Source organism: Pelodiscus sinensis, chromosome 16 (genome assembly GCF_049634645.1).
Source record: "Pelodiscus sinensis isolate JC-2024 chromosome 16, ASM4963464v1, whole genome shotgun sequence".
Taxonomy (NCBI): Eukaryota; Metazoa; Chordata; order Testudines; family Trionychidae; genus Pelodiscus; species Pelodiscus sinensis.
Genome location: NC_134726.1, coordinates 38890285 through 38907843, shown reverse-complemented (window position 1 = coordinate 38907843; position 17559 = coordinate 38890285). Strand labels below are relative to the sequence as shown.

General features: G+C 42.8%; 1 protein-coding gene across 11 annotated transcripts in view; it reads left to right on the top strand.

The window, feature by feature from the left end:
* The window catches only part of ARHGAP17 (Rho GTPase activating protein 17), an 83737-nt gene that overhangs the window by 35879 nt on the left and 30299 nt on the right, over positions 1 to 17559 (top strand). For 9 of the 11 annotated variants that reach the window (XR_012896218.1, XR_012896219.1, XM_075899872.1 and 6 more), the window contains exons 2-6: positions 8033 to 8072; positions 13117 to 13221; positions 14285 to 14361; positions 16764 to 16875; positions 17096 to 17172. Coding sequence is in view for 9 of the 11 variants with exons in the window: in XM_075899872.1 (XP_075755987.1) it covers positions 8033 to 8072; positions 13117 to 13221; positions 14285 to 14361; positions 16764 to 16875; positions 17096 to 17172 (411 nt within the window). In the remaining 2 variants the exon portion in view is untranslated. Of the gene's footprint in view, positions 1 to 8032; positions 9222 to 9279; positions 9935 to 13116; positions 13222 to 14284; positions 14362 to 16763; positions 16876 to 17095; positions 17173 to 17559 lie in introns of those variants that run through there. The other 2 variants (XM_075899876.1, XM_075899880.1) reach the window with 2 other exon arrangements.

Below are 17559 nucleotides of genomic sequence, written 5' to 3'. Positions count from 1 at the left end.
CTGGTGCGGGAGTTTGAGGATGAGAGGCTTAGGACAGGGGGTTCCAGTGTATGATAGGCTCATGTCTGGGGTGGGGGGTGTGCAGGAGTGTTATGATGCTGTGGCCAGATGCGGGCTTGGCCCCAATTGGCCAGGCTTCATTTTAAAATAAAATATCTCAAACACAAAATGTTTCAGCGTTGTCTTTATTTATGAGAGGGGCAGGGAACCTGTTTTGAGTCGGGGTCAGTGACCCACAGAAAAGTCCGTTGGTGCCACAAGTGAGATGCAAAAAAAAAAAAAAAACCCCTCCAAAACCCCCAAAACCTCACAAATGTGGCCCCAACTGTGCTGGTGGGGGCAGGGGACAGGGTGCCGGTGGGTGCCGGGGCAGGGTACTTGTGAGGGGGAGGGGACAGGGACCAGTACCTGGGGATCCTGTAGCTGTGCACCAAGGCCCAGGAAGTGCACGGGCTGCTCCCCCGTCCCCCAAACAGCAGCACGGTACCTGAAACGCTGGTCTGTCGCGCGCCTGATACCTTCCTGCATGGGGGTGGGGAGGGAGTCCTAGACCACGCCAGCAACAAACGCTTGGGTAGCACACACTGGAGCCTGCATGGTCCCGGACCCTCCCCTTACTCCTGCCCCGCGTGCAAAAAGGCAGCAGGGGAACAAAGTCCACAGCGTGTGACGGACTGGAGTTTTAGGTACCGTGCTGGCTGTTGGGGGGCGGGAGGGGAGAAGAGGGAGCAGCCTGTGTACTTCCGAGACCTGGTGTGCAGCTGCAGAACTCCCCCGCAGGAAGCCCGCACTACCTCTGTTGTCCCTGGAGGTAGCATCAGCACAGCGTTTATCTTAGGGGCAGCGCCGGTGAGCACAGGGGAGCCAGGGGCTGTTTGGGGAATACACAGGGGCGGCTTTGCGAGCTGCCCTTTCGTGGAGGAAGAGCCGCATGTGGTTTGTGAGCCGCGGGTTGGCCATCCCTGCTGTAGGGGGTAGGCCCAAGGTCCTCCCACCAACTCCCCATTTCAGCACCAGAGGAGGACTAGTTCTGGTAAAGGGGACTGCCCTGCCCATACCACTTGTGGGGGCAACAGAGATTACAGAGCAGGGGTGGGCAAGAGGTGGCTTGCACACTGGATCTGGCCTGCCAAGCCACAGGATCTGGCCCGCAGCTGCCTCGATGGCACCCGTATTATTGAGCAGCTGCACCTTCTTTAAACAGCAGGATGCTAATTGCTCTGCAAATTGGGCAGGGAGGAGAGAGTTTTGTGCCATGTCCTCGCCCCAGAGCAAAATCCCCAAGCTCCCATTGGTCAGTTTCCGGTCAATAGGAGAGGAGACGTTTTGCTGAAGGCGGAGGCAGCGAATGAAGCCGCCATCCTCCTGCCCACTCCCTGTGCACACAGCCAAGGTTCCTGCACAGCTACTGCCTGGGTAAGTGCCTCCCAGCCAGAGCCTGCCTCTGCCCCCCCCCCCCCCCCGATCCCAACTTCGTGCCCCAGGCCAGCACCTAAATCCTCTGTATCCTCTCTCTCCACTTCCTCCAGGCCACCACTTCCTCCCAGACCCTGCACTCCCTCTGACACTCCTCCCCCAGGCCAGAATTCTTTCCCACACTTCATTCCCCTGCCCCATGTCCTCACCCAAACCCTCTGCACCCCTTTTCCCTCCTTCACCCAAGTCACAACTCCCTCCCAGACCCTGCACCCCCTCCTATACCTCTCCCCAGGCCAGAATCCTCTTCTGCACCATAAGCACTCCTGGACCCAGCACCCCATGTCCCTGACCCGGATCATAACCCTCTCCTTCACCCAAACTCCCTTCTACACCCCACCTGCTGTCCCAGACCCTACAGCCCCTTCACAGAAGTGCAGCCCTTGACCACTTACCAAAATCTTGGTGTAGCCCCCCCATTAAAAATGATTGCCCACCACGGTATAGAGTTTGGTCACTCTGTCTTTCCCCAATGCTGGAGAACAGTAAGAGCGGCTCAGCAAACAGCAAGCTAGCATCCTAGAGAAAGTGTCTAAACTGAGGGCTACTATGACCCTCTGAGGCAAGCAGTCTGAGAGCAGGAGACCCAGCAAGGTTGAGGAAGAGCTTTGTCACAACAAGCAGGTACTTTGGAGGAATTGGTATTTGAAGCTGCAGCATTTGGCCTTGGTTACATTCCTCTGTTTTTACCTGGTCTGTGCATGTTTTTTTCAAGCATCTGGGAATGCTCTTTGAAAGATTTAGTTGCAATTGTTCATCTACTCTAGTAGAAGCCTGCTTAATTGTCCTATTGATACTTTGTCATTTCAGGGATCTAAGAAGCTCCATGGTATAGCTGGGTTAGTCTGTACAGGATGAACTTAAAAAACAACCAATGGTCTGGTAGCACTTCATAGGCCAACAAAACATGGAGATGGGATCAAGAGCTTTTGTGGGCACAGCCCACTTCTTCAGAGGACCACATGTTTTGTTAGTCTGGTAGCACTTGGTAGACTATTTGTTGTTTCTTAAGCGATCTAAGAGTTAGTCAGCATGCCTGCCTTACTTTTGGTAGTGGAATCTAATTTATTTCTTCACTAGTGGCAGAGTTCCTGGCAGAAAAGGCCAGTTTCCGTGTACCACACCCCTATGCAGTGGGGTTATTGTAGGCTATGCATTTATTAATGCAGGGTGGTTTCATCTACTGCTGGTATCTGCTGTATTCTGGAGCAATACTAGCTTGCACCCTTAAGGAATTTTATCTTATTTCTGAGGTAGTACATAAGAGACTCAGTTATGGCCTAGGGCACTGTTACAGACACAAAATAAAAACAGTTCCTGGCTTTCCAAAGCAGTCTTTTCTTCCAAAAGAACAAATGTCTAAACTACAAGGCCTTTAATTTTAATATGAAGCACTGGGGCCATTTTTAGATTTGTGTACAAACACTGTATTTGTAAATGGAGTTGGGCATTTAATTACATACATGTAACTGCACCTATTCAATTTTAATGGTGCAGGAAAGGTGTTTGGAACAAAAATGTTACGTAGGGCAGAAGAAGACTTGTGTGTAATAAAGTTTTGTTTTTTAAAAGGCATTTCCTTTCGCTTGTAACAGTGCCTCGCTGAGGAAACAATGTTCTTCAATACTCCCACGAAGGTCTTCCAAGTAGAATATAATTGAAATCTTTCTCAGAAACCCAAGTGTTGGCCATACAGCAACAGACCACTAATCACTCTAGAATAGGGATGTGAATGGTTAACTGGTTAATCAGCAAGTATCACCCTTCCTGGTTATGGTTAACAGGTGGTTGGGCTGGAGTAGCAGCCCACCTGACATGGTCAGGGATGGGAGGAGGGGTGGGCCCTCGGCCTAGTGTGGTGGGCCCTCCTGCCTGGCTGGAGCATCCCAGCGTGGTGCAGGTGGAGGTGGGGGTGGGGGATGCACTCTGGCCCCTGCCTGCCCCTGTTTAAGCAATTAACCAGGTGACTGATTAAATGGGCTTCTACAACCATAATCTAGTATGGTATGTCTTGATTCCTTCCTATGAAAACATCTCTGCAAAGTGTTACTATGCATCTCCTATTCCCATAGTTTTAGAGCTGTGCTGGAGCAAAAGACTTCGGGACACCCACCTCATCACATAGGGTACATCAAATGAAGTGGCTTTTGTAACTAACGTCTTAAACTTTAGGTCTTTTCAAAATGCAGCACACAATAATACTTCAAACCTTCCCTTGAGCTGCTAAACAATGGTTTAGAAAGTATGATCTTGTGTATAATTGCAGTCCATCAATATTGTATCAGTCCTTGTAAACCTGGATCTTAACTGTTAATAGATGTTATATTGAACTTGCTCTGACTAGCAAAGCCATTCAGTGTAGGATGGTGAATACTTGACACACACTTGGATTTGAGGTCCAAATTGACACCACTAGTTAGTTGTGCTTTGAACAACACCAAGCTTTATAGCAAAGCGCAGTGCCAGGTTAGCTTGGATCCATCTTGTAATTTAATGAGGCTTGCCTTTAACACTTTGCAGACCTGCTTGTTTAATAAAATCAGCCTTTTGTATTTGCATAATATTTACACTAAGCGTTTTCTATATTCTAGGGAGGGTGTTTGATTTAAAGCCTTAAGCCATCCGCTGTTCAACCTCAGCTATTTCACCATATGTTTAAAGCCACTGAGTGCTTGGCTAACACTGACATCTAAAATACATTGCTTTCATGTGGTAGCTAATGTGCTGTCAGATCTTAGATTCTTGTCTAGACAAGTCCTGGACTATCTGGAAGTACATGGCTGCAAAGGATCCTCCCTGGCTAGTTTCATAGTGGAAGAAGGAAAATTTAGTGGCTAAAGATGGGGTTGAGGGAGTTGTTATATTAGCTGGAAGAGTTCTTTGTTAAAATGTCGCTAATTAAAGTCGGTCTTCTGCATGTGCTTAAAATAGCACTGTATGTTGTAGATGCGTGTAGTCCCATCCGTTTTAGAGGAAGCGCTTGAAACTGAAAAGCGACAGATGCTTGTCTAGACAGCAACTGCATGTCCTTTGTTTTAGTCATTCGGGAGTTTTTGTTGATATTGCTACACATCTGTCCCTGTGGCATTAGATTATTCAGATAATAAAAATACATTGCATCTAATTCGCTCATTGTCCATACACCTTTCTAAACTGTGGCATCTATTTTTATTTACTAAACCATGTCAAGATGCCCCTAACTAGGATTTGTGCTTGGTTATTTTAGCAGGACATGGTAGAAATACCTACAGATTTAGTTATAAAACTCATTACTTCTCAAAGACATTCCTGCCCAAACTCCACAGTAGCGAGATGCAACAGTTCTTGACTGTTTTGTTACTCAGCTTGAAAGTAAAGAAAGGCAGAACAAAGCCCAGTGAAGAATCGCCAGTATGGGGTTGGGATACCTGAGGGATAGGTTATGAGGAAATTGGGAGCATAATCTTCAGGTTATTGTCTTAAAATCCATCCTCCTACTTGGCACCTAATGGCTTTTGTGGTGTAGAGTCTGTAAACACATCAGACATCTCAGTGCAGACCGAATGGTGAGATGTTCACAGTTATTTCCCTTGTTTGTAGACCAGAAAGACCATATTCACTTTATTGAGAAACCAGTGCAAGGTTTGGGGCAACCTTTTTACTTTTGGGATTGACAACAGTACTTGACCTTTTGGAGAGCAGTAAGATATCCCAGAATCAGGAACAAACAGCTAAAGGAGAATGGTCAATCCAGCCAGTCTTTGTATTGCTGATTAGCCTAGGTATTCCTTATTAATGGCACATTGTTTTGGAGTGCTTAACAGCCCACTGAAGTTTGACATGGTGGTAGTAATTACAACTGGTGCCACAAAAAAGTGTACAAAGTCATCCACAGATATGCCTCTTATTCAACCCTGTTTTCAACCATGTACCCTTTTTTGCGGTGCTTCTAAGCTGGTAGCTAACAAGTTGTGTAGAATAGTTCGGCGCAAAATGTTGGGTGAGAAGGTGTCTTTTCCTCATTGTGTGTCCAACATTGTGGCTTTAGTGGTACTTATTGCTGAAAGATTAAATGTGCTCATCTATAAAAATGTATACATCTGAATAAATTTCTATAAAATCTCTAACAAGCTTATACAACTCTACAGCAGCATTCCTCTTACATGATTCGCTGCTGTTAAGAAATGAACTTGAATATTTAAATTAAATCTTCACTAATTCCTTAAGCAGATAACCTCTGCCCCCCAGAAAAGTACTGAACATCCCATGATGTTGGGTAGATGTAAAATCTGAATTGGGATAGACTATCCATAAGAGGAAGCATGGTTGCAAATGACTGATCAGCCATCTGTTCCCTTTACTTGTGACTACTCAGTATTAGGAAGTAACAGGAAGGCTTAGCCTCATCATAAAGATCATACAGTTGCTTCATGGTTTAACTATAGGGAAGAACAGCCGCTGTATTTAGCATATTCCCCTTCATTTAAGTTAATAACTCTACAGTTTTATTTTCCAGTATTCTACTATGCATAAATATTGCAATGCCCAAGCTACCACAGTCAGCAACTCAGTCTGTTACATGTACATTCTTTCTCTTGATTGCTACATCTGATTTGCTCAATATCAGCTTCTGTTTTAGCTGATGTTGGATAAATTGTTTATGGCTCACGTAGGAAGCATCATTCTAGGTCTCTGAAATCCATTGATTTGGCTTTTTTAAAGTCAGCCTTGGCTTAAGGACTCACTCCTGCTCCCAGTAAAATGTCAGAGGTCTAAACTGACGTCAGTGGAAGTAGGTTCGGAGCCTTATGTTGTTCACTTTTTTGTCTTTAACAGACTTCTGCTGTGCATACAGGGACTTGGATGAATGTGCATTTGAAGATTATTTTAGCCCAATACTTTGAATGGCTGTATAAAGGTCCATGCAGCAGCCATGTAAAAGGCCTACTAATTATAGTAAGAGAATTCTCTTACCAAATGGCCTCTGATCAATTAAATTGTTTTGGATTCTAAATATATTCTCTAATTTAGTGAACAAAAAGTGAGAGAAGAAAGCTGATTGAGAGAGATTTGTGAATCCTACCCACTCTAGGGATGTAAAATCCCATTTAATTTGTTAACCAGTTAAATGGTGATGTGTAACTGGCTACGTGATTCAAGAAGGGTGAGCAGGAGGGCTCCCTGCCCCTGCCACAATTGGGCTTCTCCAGACAACCGGTGGGCCGTGGGGGTCTGGAACTGTTCCAATCCACGCCGGTGAACTGGAACCAGTAAGCATCCCCAGTTAAGGGTGATACTTGCCAGATAACTTTTCACATCCCTAACCCACTCCAGTGGAAGTTCTTGGCAATTAGCCATCTAGCTAATTCTTCTGAAAAATGCACGTTCAACTAGTTGCCAGATGTGCTCCAGAACAGACATAGGAAGTTGGGAGTGTAATGAGAAACGTTCCATGCTGGCTTCCTGGGAGCGGGGCTGGCTCGGCTTGCTGGCACGGCTTCGCAGTCGCAGCAAAGCCTCCTCCCCGTGAGCACAGCCGCCAGCCCCTGCTCTGGGGAGACTTCTCTGTGGACTTTGCAGTGTAAAGTTTATTTAAGCTTTATAGTGCAGAGCCTTCAGCATGTAACCAAGTCACTGCTAGGATTTTTAGCATTCTATGGTTATCTTTTTAAACACATTTTTACATCTCTATTTTTTACACCTTCATCTGAACACCTGGTGGTGGCCACTGTGGTCTTGACTAGACTAGAAATTTGGAAGGTATTAGCATAACATATGTTGACACCCTAATGTAGACAAGTATTTTAATGGGTTGGCTGGTTAGACAAGGTTCTTGACTAAGTGGACCACTGATCTATATGGCAGTTTGACTTAAATTTGGAAGGAAGAAGAAACGGTACAGAGCATGCTATGATTGGAAGTCTCCAGTGCTAAATAGTGAAGCTCCAAGATGCCTTTTCTGTAATCATTTTTTGGAGCAGAAGTGCTCTTTAAAATTATCCTTGGAACTTAGTTTTGCTCTTTCTTCTCTTCTAACTACATACTGATGGATTCCAGTTTGTTGCATGTTTCTCGCATTGGAATTACTCTTGGTTTTAGGCAGCTAAAATACAGAAATGATAGCTACTATTGATGCTTCTTAAATATTAAGAGCATAAACATTTTTTTAGAAACTTGCAATTATATTTGTCTTCTGAGTTAAGGGACAACAAGTATGAATCAGTGAATTAATGGGTTAGACACTCAATGTTAGGAATGTCAGGGTTTCCTTGTTAACCTCACTAATTTGTGGTGTTAGACAAGTGGTGAAAGATTGTTCCTCAGATGTGATCTGCAACTTGCACGTATTATGATAGATGCCACATTGACCATGTGTGCTGTGTATCATAACAGTGTCCATAAACATGTAACAGGATATTATTTTTTACAATGGGAGAGCTTTTTCAAGAGATGAATTCTTCGCTCTGAATATTTTTCCTGTTAACGTACTGCAAGACTTTTTACCCCGACTTCAAATCTTTTTACATGCAAATTATTCTAATCTCGAGACTTACATTTTACATTTTTTTTCTTTCAGAGCTGAGAAAACTGAAGTCCTTAGTGACGATCTATTACAGGTATTGTAACTCAGTTCATGTGCAAGCCTTTTGACTTTATAGAACGCTGCTTGTGGAAACAAGATAATAGGGACAGAAGTTAGGTAGGTTGATTCAGACTGGGCAAACTGATACAGCTGAAGGAGAAGAGAAACTGTCAAGCTTCATGAGACAAAAGGGGATTTGAAAGTTGAAGTACACTAAAAAAGCAAATCTAGATTAGAAGCAAAGAATTTGTAGCTTTTACGTTAACTGGTTTACTGTATAAAAAAATCTTTAAGAATGTAATTGTTTTTCTTGTTGATTCTCTCAGGCACTTTCTAGCTATGAGAGCATTACCATTGGGCAAGGCCGATGACCCAATGGTAATGGGTCATCATTACCATTGTTCTTCTGACCCCTTGTTCTTCTGATTTTCTTTCTGAAAGAGTTAATTTATATGGCTTTCAGAAAAGCTACAGTAAATGCTCTTTCTGCTTACAGAAATCCAAAAGATACCTTCAATTCTGATGAAGGTCTCTAGCAAGGTCTTTTAAGGCTTATTCTGAATAAGCCCACATTCGGTTTATATTTTGCATTTTACACAGTGTTATCCTAACTGTCTTGCTGATATCCATTGGTGTGCTTTGTGTTGTAATGGAAATGTTTTTGAAAGTTTCATATCTTTTTTTTTAAGTTACTTTAAACATAGTACTAGGGTTTGAATTTTTAGATGCTATTTTTACAAAGATTACCAATAACTGTTATAATTGACTGATTAATGGAAGTTTTCTTTTCACTTTTATTCATTCATTTGATGGCCCTTAATCAGTTTCTCCTATATGGGTGGGTCTTTCGCACAGCAAGTAGGGTGAGAAACGTTTGTAACAAACAATGCGATTGCTAAATCCCACACTATGGCTTGGGAATTTGGGTACAGTAATAGCCCCAAACCAATCTGAACTTATTTGCATAACTAGGTTGCATGTTGTCAGCATCTTTGTAATATGATTACTTTTCCTAAAGACTAGCAGTTGAGGCTGAAATTTTCCATGTTTGGTCTCTGCAAAGAAGCTCCTTTTTCAAAATTTGAGAATCACTTCAACTGTTGAAGTTACAAGAGTGGGAAAAATAATTTCAATTTAAAACATTGAAATGCTGATGTTAGAGGTGTATGTACAGCTACCTCAGGTAATCTATCAATTTATCTTATTTCAATAGTCCATCTTTCTCCTGGACTACGGGGTTTACTTTTTTTGCATCAGAAATACCAAATAGTTTTTGGCAACATTACTGAGAAAATATTTGAAGTAAATCTTAAAAAAAAAAAAAAAGGGGGGGGGGGGAGCTATATTAAGGACTCTAAAATATGCCATGAGAGCTTGCAGAACTCATCTGTTGTCGTAGTTAGAAAGCAGAATATGAATGTGAAATAAAGACTAACTCCATCTCACTTGTTGCCAACATTTTTTTGCACGCAGTTTTCCCAGGCTCAGTACAGACTGGTTACACCCTGATGGAAGATTTTACTCGTTTGTTTGCTTGTTCTTGGGGAAAACTCTTGTCTGATGACCAAAGGCGCAAGCAGTGTAGTGAATATTTTATTAACAGGCTTTTAACCTTTGTTATGGTTTGGCTTTGGCCCATTTTGAAATAGTTGCTCTGATTTGCTGAGTGCCATATTCATGTTCAAATATGCCTGGATTCAATTGAGTGCCTTTCCAAGTCAAGTCAGGACTGCCCTTCAAAAGTAGTAGGCCCTGTTTATACTTACTGGAGATTGACACTGCTGTCTGGATGCAGCAGGGGTGGATTGTTGTAGCAGGTCTGGTGAAGACCTGCTAATTTGATGGCAGAGCACTCTCTTTTCAACTCCAGTTCACCACCAGAATGAGAAGAGTAAGGTAAGTCGATGCAGCACAATGTAAACGCTGCCGTAAATTAACCTAAGATGTGTTGGCTTCAGTTACACTGCTCCAGCTATGTGAATAATGTGACTTAGGTCAGTTTACCATGGCAGAAATATTAGAAAGGCGTTAGAAAGATTAATGTGTCTGTAGGGGCATGTGTCCTACACTTAGCTCTGTGATATCCAGCCTATTGTATATCTTCTACTCTCGAGATGAAGTTAAATGTATCCGTGTTTGAACCTCAAATGAAAAAATGCTACTTTTCTAATCTGTGTAATCTAGAAGAGATATAAGCCATGTAATAGTCCGTGTTACCAGCAAAGTTGAGTCTTCCAGTAGCTTTATTGACCTGGAGAAAGACTAGGAAGACCTACCAAATCTGTTCCCCCTTTATATTTATTTACTTACAATATTTTTACCTTGCCTCTCAGAGCCACTTGTTAGCAACTGAGCAGGAGTTATTCAGAGTGCTTGCTACAGTCATCTTCAGTTCTGTATTCTTCTGCGGAACCAAGTAAAGCTTCATTCTTTTGTTTCCTGTTCTTTTTGTGCTAATGGCTTCTAATCATGCTAGATTTTTTTTTTAAACAAAGATATGATTAACTCAGATTTTTAGGTAGCCAATTTATTTTGAAGATTTAGTGACCATTAATAAAAAAGTGGCAATATTCTTCAGTAGCCACCCTTGACTTCTTATAACATTGAAGTCTCTGAACCATCCTAGAACTTCAAGAAAGCAAGCACTTCCACCACTGGGGTTGCATGTATCTGGTATAGTAAGCTTCTTCATCTTAGGAAACACAGTAAAAATAAAGTACTCTAGCACACAGTATGTAGCAGAAGTTTGAAAACAAGCTATGGAAACATTGAATTCCAGGCCATCTAGTGTCCTCCTTGGGTACAGAATACTCTGTCTCAAGAGCGGTGGAATCATTTTTGGGGAGAATCCGTTTTTTAATGTCAGTGTTCAGCAAATAAAAAGCAAAGCTGTACATAATTTCAGTGTGGAATTTTACACTGGCAGTTTACATCTTGGTTGATAAAAGTAAAAAGTCTCCTTTTATCAAGATTTACATAGCTAAACCTGAATCTTTCTAGTTAGCAACCTGGTTTAGTTTTGTGTTTAAATGGCCATAGATGCCAAGCAAACAGTTGAAAGCTTTCATGTACTCCCTTAAGGGGGGGGGGGGTAACATGAAAGGAAATCCGTTACTGAGAGCGCTTTGTCAGCACTTTGGGTATAGACAGTTCTCAACATTGAAGAAAAGAGAAATGGCAGCAAGTTCAGAAATGCTTGACACTCAATTTGCCATTTGTGGGGAAGCCCATTATTGGTATACAGTGTAACTTTACAGCTAGTTCCTGTCTGCCTAAGGGCATAATATATAAGCAGAACAAACTTTAATCTTTCCTATACAGAGGTTAATCTATATCTATATTTAGACATAGTCAGAAAATGTATTGCAGTAAAACCTGTTATCCCAGCACACCCGAGGATTAGGGCATGCCGGTAACCTAAAAATTCTGGTTAAATGGGGGCAGGGGCCACAGGAGCTGTGTGGAGGCTGGAATGTGGCTTACTGGGGGGGCCATTAGCTGTGGGGGGGAGGGAGGATGTGGCCTGGTAAGGGAGGTGGAAGCTGGGGGCAGCCTGGTGGGGTTGGGGGGAGGTTGGCCTGCCAGGGGTGCCAGGAGCCATGGGGGGAGCTGAGATGCTTGCTGCTTGCTTCTGGCTGCCTTTCACCCCTCCCTCATGTATGTGCTGCACGCTCGTGTGTGTGGGGGGGTCAGTTTCCTCCCCCCCTTTCTTTTCCCTGTGTCAGAAATTTGCTGGTTTCTACAGTTTTCCAGATGCTTAAGTTCCAGATAGCACAGGTTTTACTGTATTTTCCTGAATGTTAATTTTTCAGCACTAGCAGCATTTTAGGTGCTTAACTGAAGACGTGAATCTGTTGAGATTACTTCTGCAGATGAAACTTATGTTTTCTATTGTTTCTTAAATAGAAACCATTCTGGCCTCCATTGAATCTTGGTGAGTCATTGAAATGCAGATAAACTGCATTCCTTTGACACTGTACGTCAAGTTTACAGTACCATAAGCAGCCCAACCCCCAACACATTCACTTTTGGGGGAGTATTCTTGATAAGAATCCTTTAACTATTTCCATTATTGGTTTGTAGTGGTTCTTGAAGTGAAATAATCTTAAAATAGCCAAAGACAATTTAACATTTGAGGTAGCGAAGACAAGGGTTCATATGCACTAAGCAGAACTTACATGCAGATGTTAAAAACATTCTGATTTTTTTTTCTTCCCTCACAAAAACCCTTGAGCACTTCTTGACCTCATCTATCTTTTCCACCCATCCATGCACATATCACCTTGGCCTCCATCTGCTAGTGCAGTGGTTCTCAACCGTGGGCCATATGGCTCCCCAAAGGCCACACCCTACCTCTAGGGGGCCACATGGAAAAAACAGAACAGTAGGTAAATTATGGACCTTCTTTTCCAACTAACAGCCGCTATGTGGGGGGCTACAGAGGTAAATGAGGCTCAGAAGGGGGCCATGAGCAAAAAAAGGTTGAGAAACACTGTGCTAGTGCATGGACTTGGAATTTTCCTTCGTGCTTGATAACCAGAGGGCAAACCTGCTAGCTAAAGACCAATGATGAAGGTGGGGGGGGGGGGAGGCGGGGGCAGCACTGGTCAAGGGCAACACTTAGGTGGCACTGCACCCACTTGGTTGTCCTCCAGTCCACTTGCCTACAGCTGTAGGGAAGGAGCAGGGCTATTGAATTCTCACTGGGATACTGTCCCTAAATAATGCATGCGGTCATGTCTTTCATGTCAAACTCCAAATCATGGGTGTCAAAGTGGGAACCCCTTCTGGCTGCTGTATGAGGGAAAACAACATTGCCACCTCCTTCCCATCTGTTCTCAAGCCTCTTGAGTTCTGCAGGTCACAACAACATCAGGGAAAGTTTGTGCCACCATCAATGGAAATCATTGAAGTCCCCTTCACACTAAATTTCCTGTCAGCCTTTCTGCTAAACTGAGTTTTCTTTAAGCTGTCGCACTTGAGAAATGCGCAAACATGAACTAAATGTGGCACAGGAGGAAGATGATGTGCTGAGGCCAAGAAAATAACTTCTGTTTTTTTCCTTTTTCCATGGCTAGATTGAGAGACGTTTGGACACAGTCAGATCTGTGTGCCATATTGCACAGAAGAGGCTCACAGCATGTTTCCAGGGCCAGTATGGCACCGATGCTGATAAAAGACATGTAAGTACAAAGCACTTCAGACTGCACTGAGTCTGGTCTGCAAAGCCTTCCATGTACTGAACAGCTGTCATGTCCAGAGTCATCCCATTTGTTGACATTTCCTACTGATTGGAATGCTTTGATATCCTTCACAAGCCAGCCTCAGTAGCCCCACTGTGCACTGTCAGAGCACCTCCTCTGTTCCCTGGCGCTGGGGAATGTGGTTGACTTAGGGTTTTTAGGTATGCTGAGCCTCGGCAGCTGCTGCTGGCTTTGTTAGGAGTTTCAGGTGCTCAGTCTAGTTCAGTCGCTAACTCTTAAAAGCACGTACAGAATTCTGTTGAGTAAAATCTGTCAGACCTTCCCACAAAATAAGCTAAATATTTATCCTATAAACATCTGGAGATGGCCTTGCACAAGGTCCCCAATCAAATAACTCTGGTTCTTATACACAGACTTTGAGAACACCCTCCCAACAGATTTTCAAACCTCTGTATAGACCTCAAGCAAAGTTGTAATCTCTATACACACAATAGAATCTATGGCCAGTTTTCATTGAGGTAATCATAGTTAATAGAGACCAGGTGAGAAGATGTAGTTCCAATAGAAAAATCTAAAAGTGAGTCTTGTGAGACACACTACACCAAGTGTTTCATGGTCAAAAACTATAACTGGGTTGAAAAGCAGCCTTGGTTGGTTGGCCTTCTGAAAGTCAAGCTTACTCTGGCTAAACAGCTTGCACTAACTAGATGTCTACTCTAACTGCTTCCTAAATTATGATGCATGATCATTAGCACCTCGACTATATTCAACTTTCTCCTGTGCAGCTTTTAAATTGGCCGTTTAGCTTGAGAGTTAATCTCTCGACTATCCTATCATACCCACAAGAGTAGCAAATATAATTTTAAATTCATTTCAAAGGCCATTAAGCTGATCTGGAACTCTAAATGAAATAGCCAAAAAATACTTCCGTGGAGAGTGTAGGAAAGGGAAGGGCAAACTTTAAAACAGATGCCTTGGAAAAAGACTGCAAAGAGTATCTTAAGGGAGGGAAACTAAATGCTGAGTCTCTTCTCTTCTACAGAAAAAGCTTCCTCTAACAGCTTTTGCCCAAAATATGCAAGAAGGATCTGTCCAGCTCACTGATGATACTCTGTTGGGGTAAGTGCCTGGCGTTTTGTGGAGCTGTGACCCCTCAACGATTAGCTCTGCATGCAGTAACTTCTGTAAAATGTGTCTGCTAACATGCTTGTACCTTTAGTTACATTAAAGTAATGGTTAGGAGCTAATCCAGTTTAAGTGCTGCGTCAGTTTAGACAATCTGCAGGACTGTGCTGATAGTCTTCAGCCCTTAAGTTGATGTTAATTTATTGATCTAGACACATTGGCAGCTTTTTTCATAAAATCATAGAAATGTGGGTCTGAAAGGAACCTCAAGAGGCCAGCTAGCACAGCCCCTTGCACAGTGGCAAGTCTAGACAAACTTAGACCATCCCTGACAGGTGTTCGTTAGAGGTTTTTTTAAAAACAAGTTTATTGGAGAGTCCACATCATGGAATCCTAGAACTAGAAGGGGCCTCAAGAGGTCATTGAGTCCAGTCCCTTGTCCTCACGGAAGGACCAAGCACCAGATATCCCTGAGAGGTGTCTGTCCAACCTACTCTTGAATATCTCCAGGGATGGAGACTCCACAACCTCCCCAGGCAACTTATTCCAGTGTTTCACCACCCTGACAGGTAGGAAGTTTTTCCTAATGTCCAATCTAAACCTCCCTTGCTGCAATTTCAGCCCATTGCTTCATGTCCTGTCCTCCGAGGCCAAGGAGAACAATTTTTCTCCCTCCTCCTTGTTAACACCCTTTTCGATATTTGAAAGCTGCTGTCACATCCCCTCTCAGTCTTCTCCTTTCCAAACTAAACAAGCCCAATTCTTTCAGTCTTCCCTGATAGCTCATGTTTTCTAGACCTTTCATCAGTCTCCTTAATCACATGCCTCTTTGAAGCCTGTTTGAGAGCTTAACTACCTTCCTGGTTAGAACACTTTCCTTAATATCCAACCTAAGCCTCCCTTTCTGCAAATTAAGCCAATTACAACCTGTCATTCAGTGGATGTAGAAGACAATTGATCACCATCCTCTTTAAAACGGCCTATAACCTACATTAAGTCTGTTATCCTGGCTGTCTTTTCTCAGGCCTAAGCATGTCCTATTTTTAACCTTTCCTCATGGGTCAAGAGCTCTAAACTTTCTAGCATCCTTGTTGTTCTCTGAACTTTTTCCAATTGGTCCACATCTTTCCTAAGTTTGGTGCCCAGAATTGGATACAGTTTTCCAGCTGAGGCTGCACCAGTGCCAAATAGTGAGACGTTTACCTCCCATATCTTACAACAGTCTTGTTAATATACGCCAAGATAATAGTCTATTTTGCAGCTGTCTTTACGTGACTTGTATTCAATTTCTGATCCTCTCTAACACCCAGATCCTTTACAGCTATACAACTATCTAGCCAGTCATTCCCCATTTTGTAGATCTGCATTTGATTTCTTTGCTTAGGAAGGAAAATACTTTTCACTTGTCCTTGTCACATTTCATCTTGTTGAATTCAGACCAGTTCTCCAATTTATCAAGGTCATTTTGAATTCTAATGCTGTCCTCCAAAGTGCACGCAACCTTTTCAAGCTTGGTGTCCTCTGCAGACTTTATAAGATTCACCACTGTTATCCAACCCCTAAAGGAAAATATCAAATAGTATCAGCCCCAAGACTGACCCCTGTAGCATCCCATTAGATACACCCTCCCTGTCTGTCAATGAATCACTGATTGTAGAGTTCTGAAACAAGCTAACCTCAGTAAGCTAACAATGAATTCCAGATTCCCAGGAACCAACATTTTCTTCAAACTTGAAATGTATTCTAATGAGGAGGATGGAGGCTTCCCTAAAAGCCTGGGAATTTATTTTAGGGCTGAGACTGGAACTTAAGGAAAAGGTCATAATATTGAAGTAATCCTGGTTGATCTTTCAGAACAAAGGCCAAATCATGGTCTGGGTTTTGAATCTGTCAACTATGTTGTTGCTTGATATTACAGTATTAAGTTTTTGATATTAAAGGGATGTACATTGGAAAGGGGAAAATCAAACACCTACATTCAGAACCAGGACCTGAAGTCTAATCAAACTATTCACTGAAGGGTCTGAAAGTGGTAGGATGGAGAATTGACCCTGAAGCCTTTCTGCACCCCCAAGCCTGGGGCTGCTTCATCCCCTAGAATAACTTAAAGCATCCGGAAGACATTTCAGTTGCAATAGTAATAGAGATTCCCGAGGGGCTGAACAAAGTGTGCTAGCCATTCCTGCTGCCTGCCTGGGCTCACCCCGATGTGCCCCTGTCAGAGCTAGGAGCAGATAGCATAGAGCCAGCTACCCTAGTTTGGTCAGCAAAGGAATCCCTGGCATTTTCAGAAGCACAACATAGCTAGAAGTTGGACAAAGGGTTTGTTTTGTAGGTGCATAAGAACTTGACTAAACTAAACACAACGCTTTCCTGTCATTTTTTATTTTTTAAAGGAAGATGCTGGACACTTGTGGTGATGCAGAGAATAAACTGGCAGTAGAGCTTTCTCACCATGAGGTACAGATTGAAAAAGACGTTTTAGAGCCACTAAACCAGCTAACAGAGGTAAGTCACTTCAGCATGCTCTAAGAACACGTACTGCATGATATTTTCTGAGCAAAATCATAACTGCACGCCGCAGTCTTCACTTCTATTTTAAAAAGGTAATCTTTTATTTGTATTTAATGCAGGATTGTGTTATTTTAAGGGTTACAAACTTCAGTTACACATAACTGCATGACGCAGTTCTAAAGTAAATATAAACATTAGATGTCTGTGGTTTCAGACAGAAATCCCCAATGTTCAGAAGCAGAGGAAACAGCTTGCAAAGTTGGTTTTGGACTGGGATTCTGCAAGAGCTAGGTAAGAAGGTATTTCAAACACCATTCAGTTTGTTTAGTACATGTTCAATTCTTCTCCGTGCCTGACCTCGCTCTGATATTTGCTTCTAACGGGATGTAGTGTGCATGTTAACATTTACAGAAAAAAATCAATTAAGTTTAAATGGTACAAGAGAATACATGGGCTTTCTGATATTAATATGGGCCAAATTTAGATCTCTCGTATTGTGAGCCACAGGTTTAGGTAGAGAAGCTGTGAATACAAGAGTGCACCTTTTGTCTACTTCACTTAATTCAATAATTTAATGAGACCAACAAATGTCAAAATCTTATGCTGCATGATATTGAGAAGCATTCCTTGGGGCAGCAAAGCTTATACTGCTTGTTAGATGAATTCGATCAGGAGGTG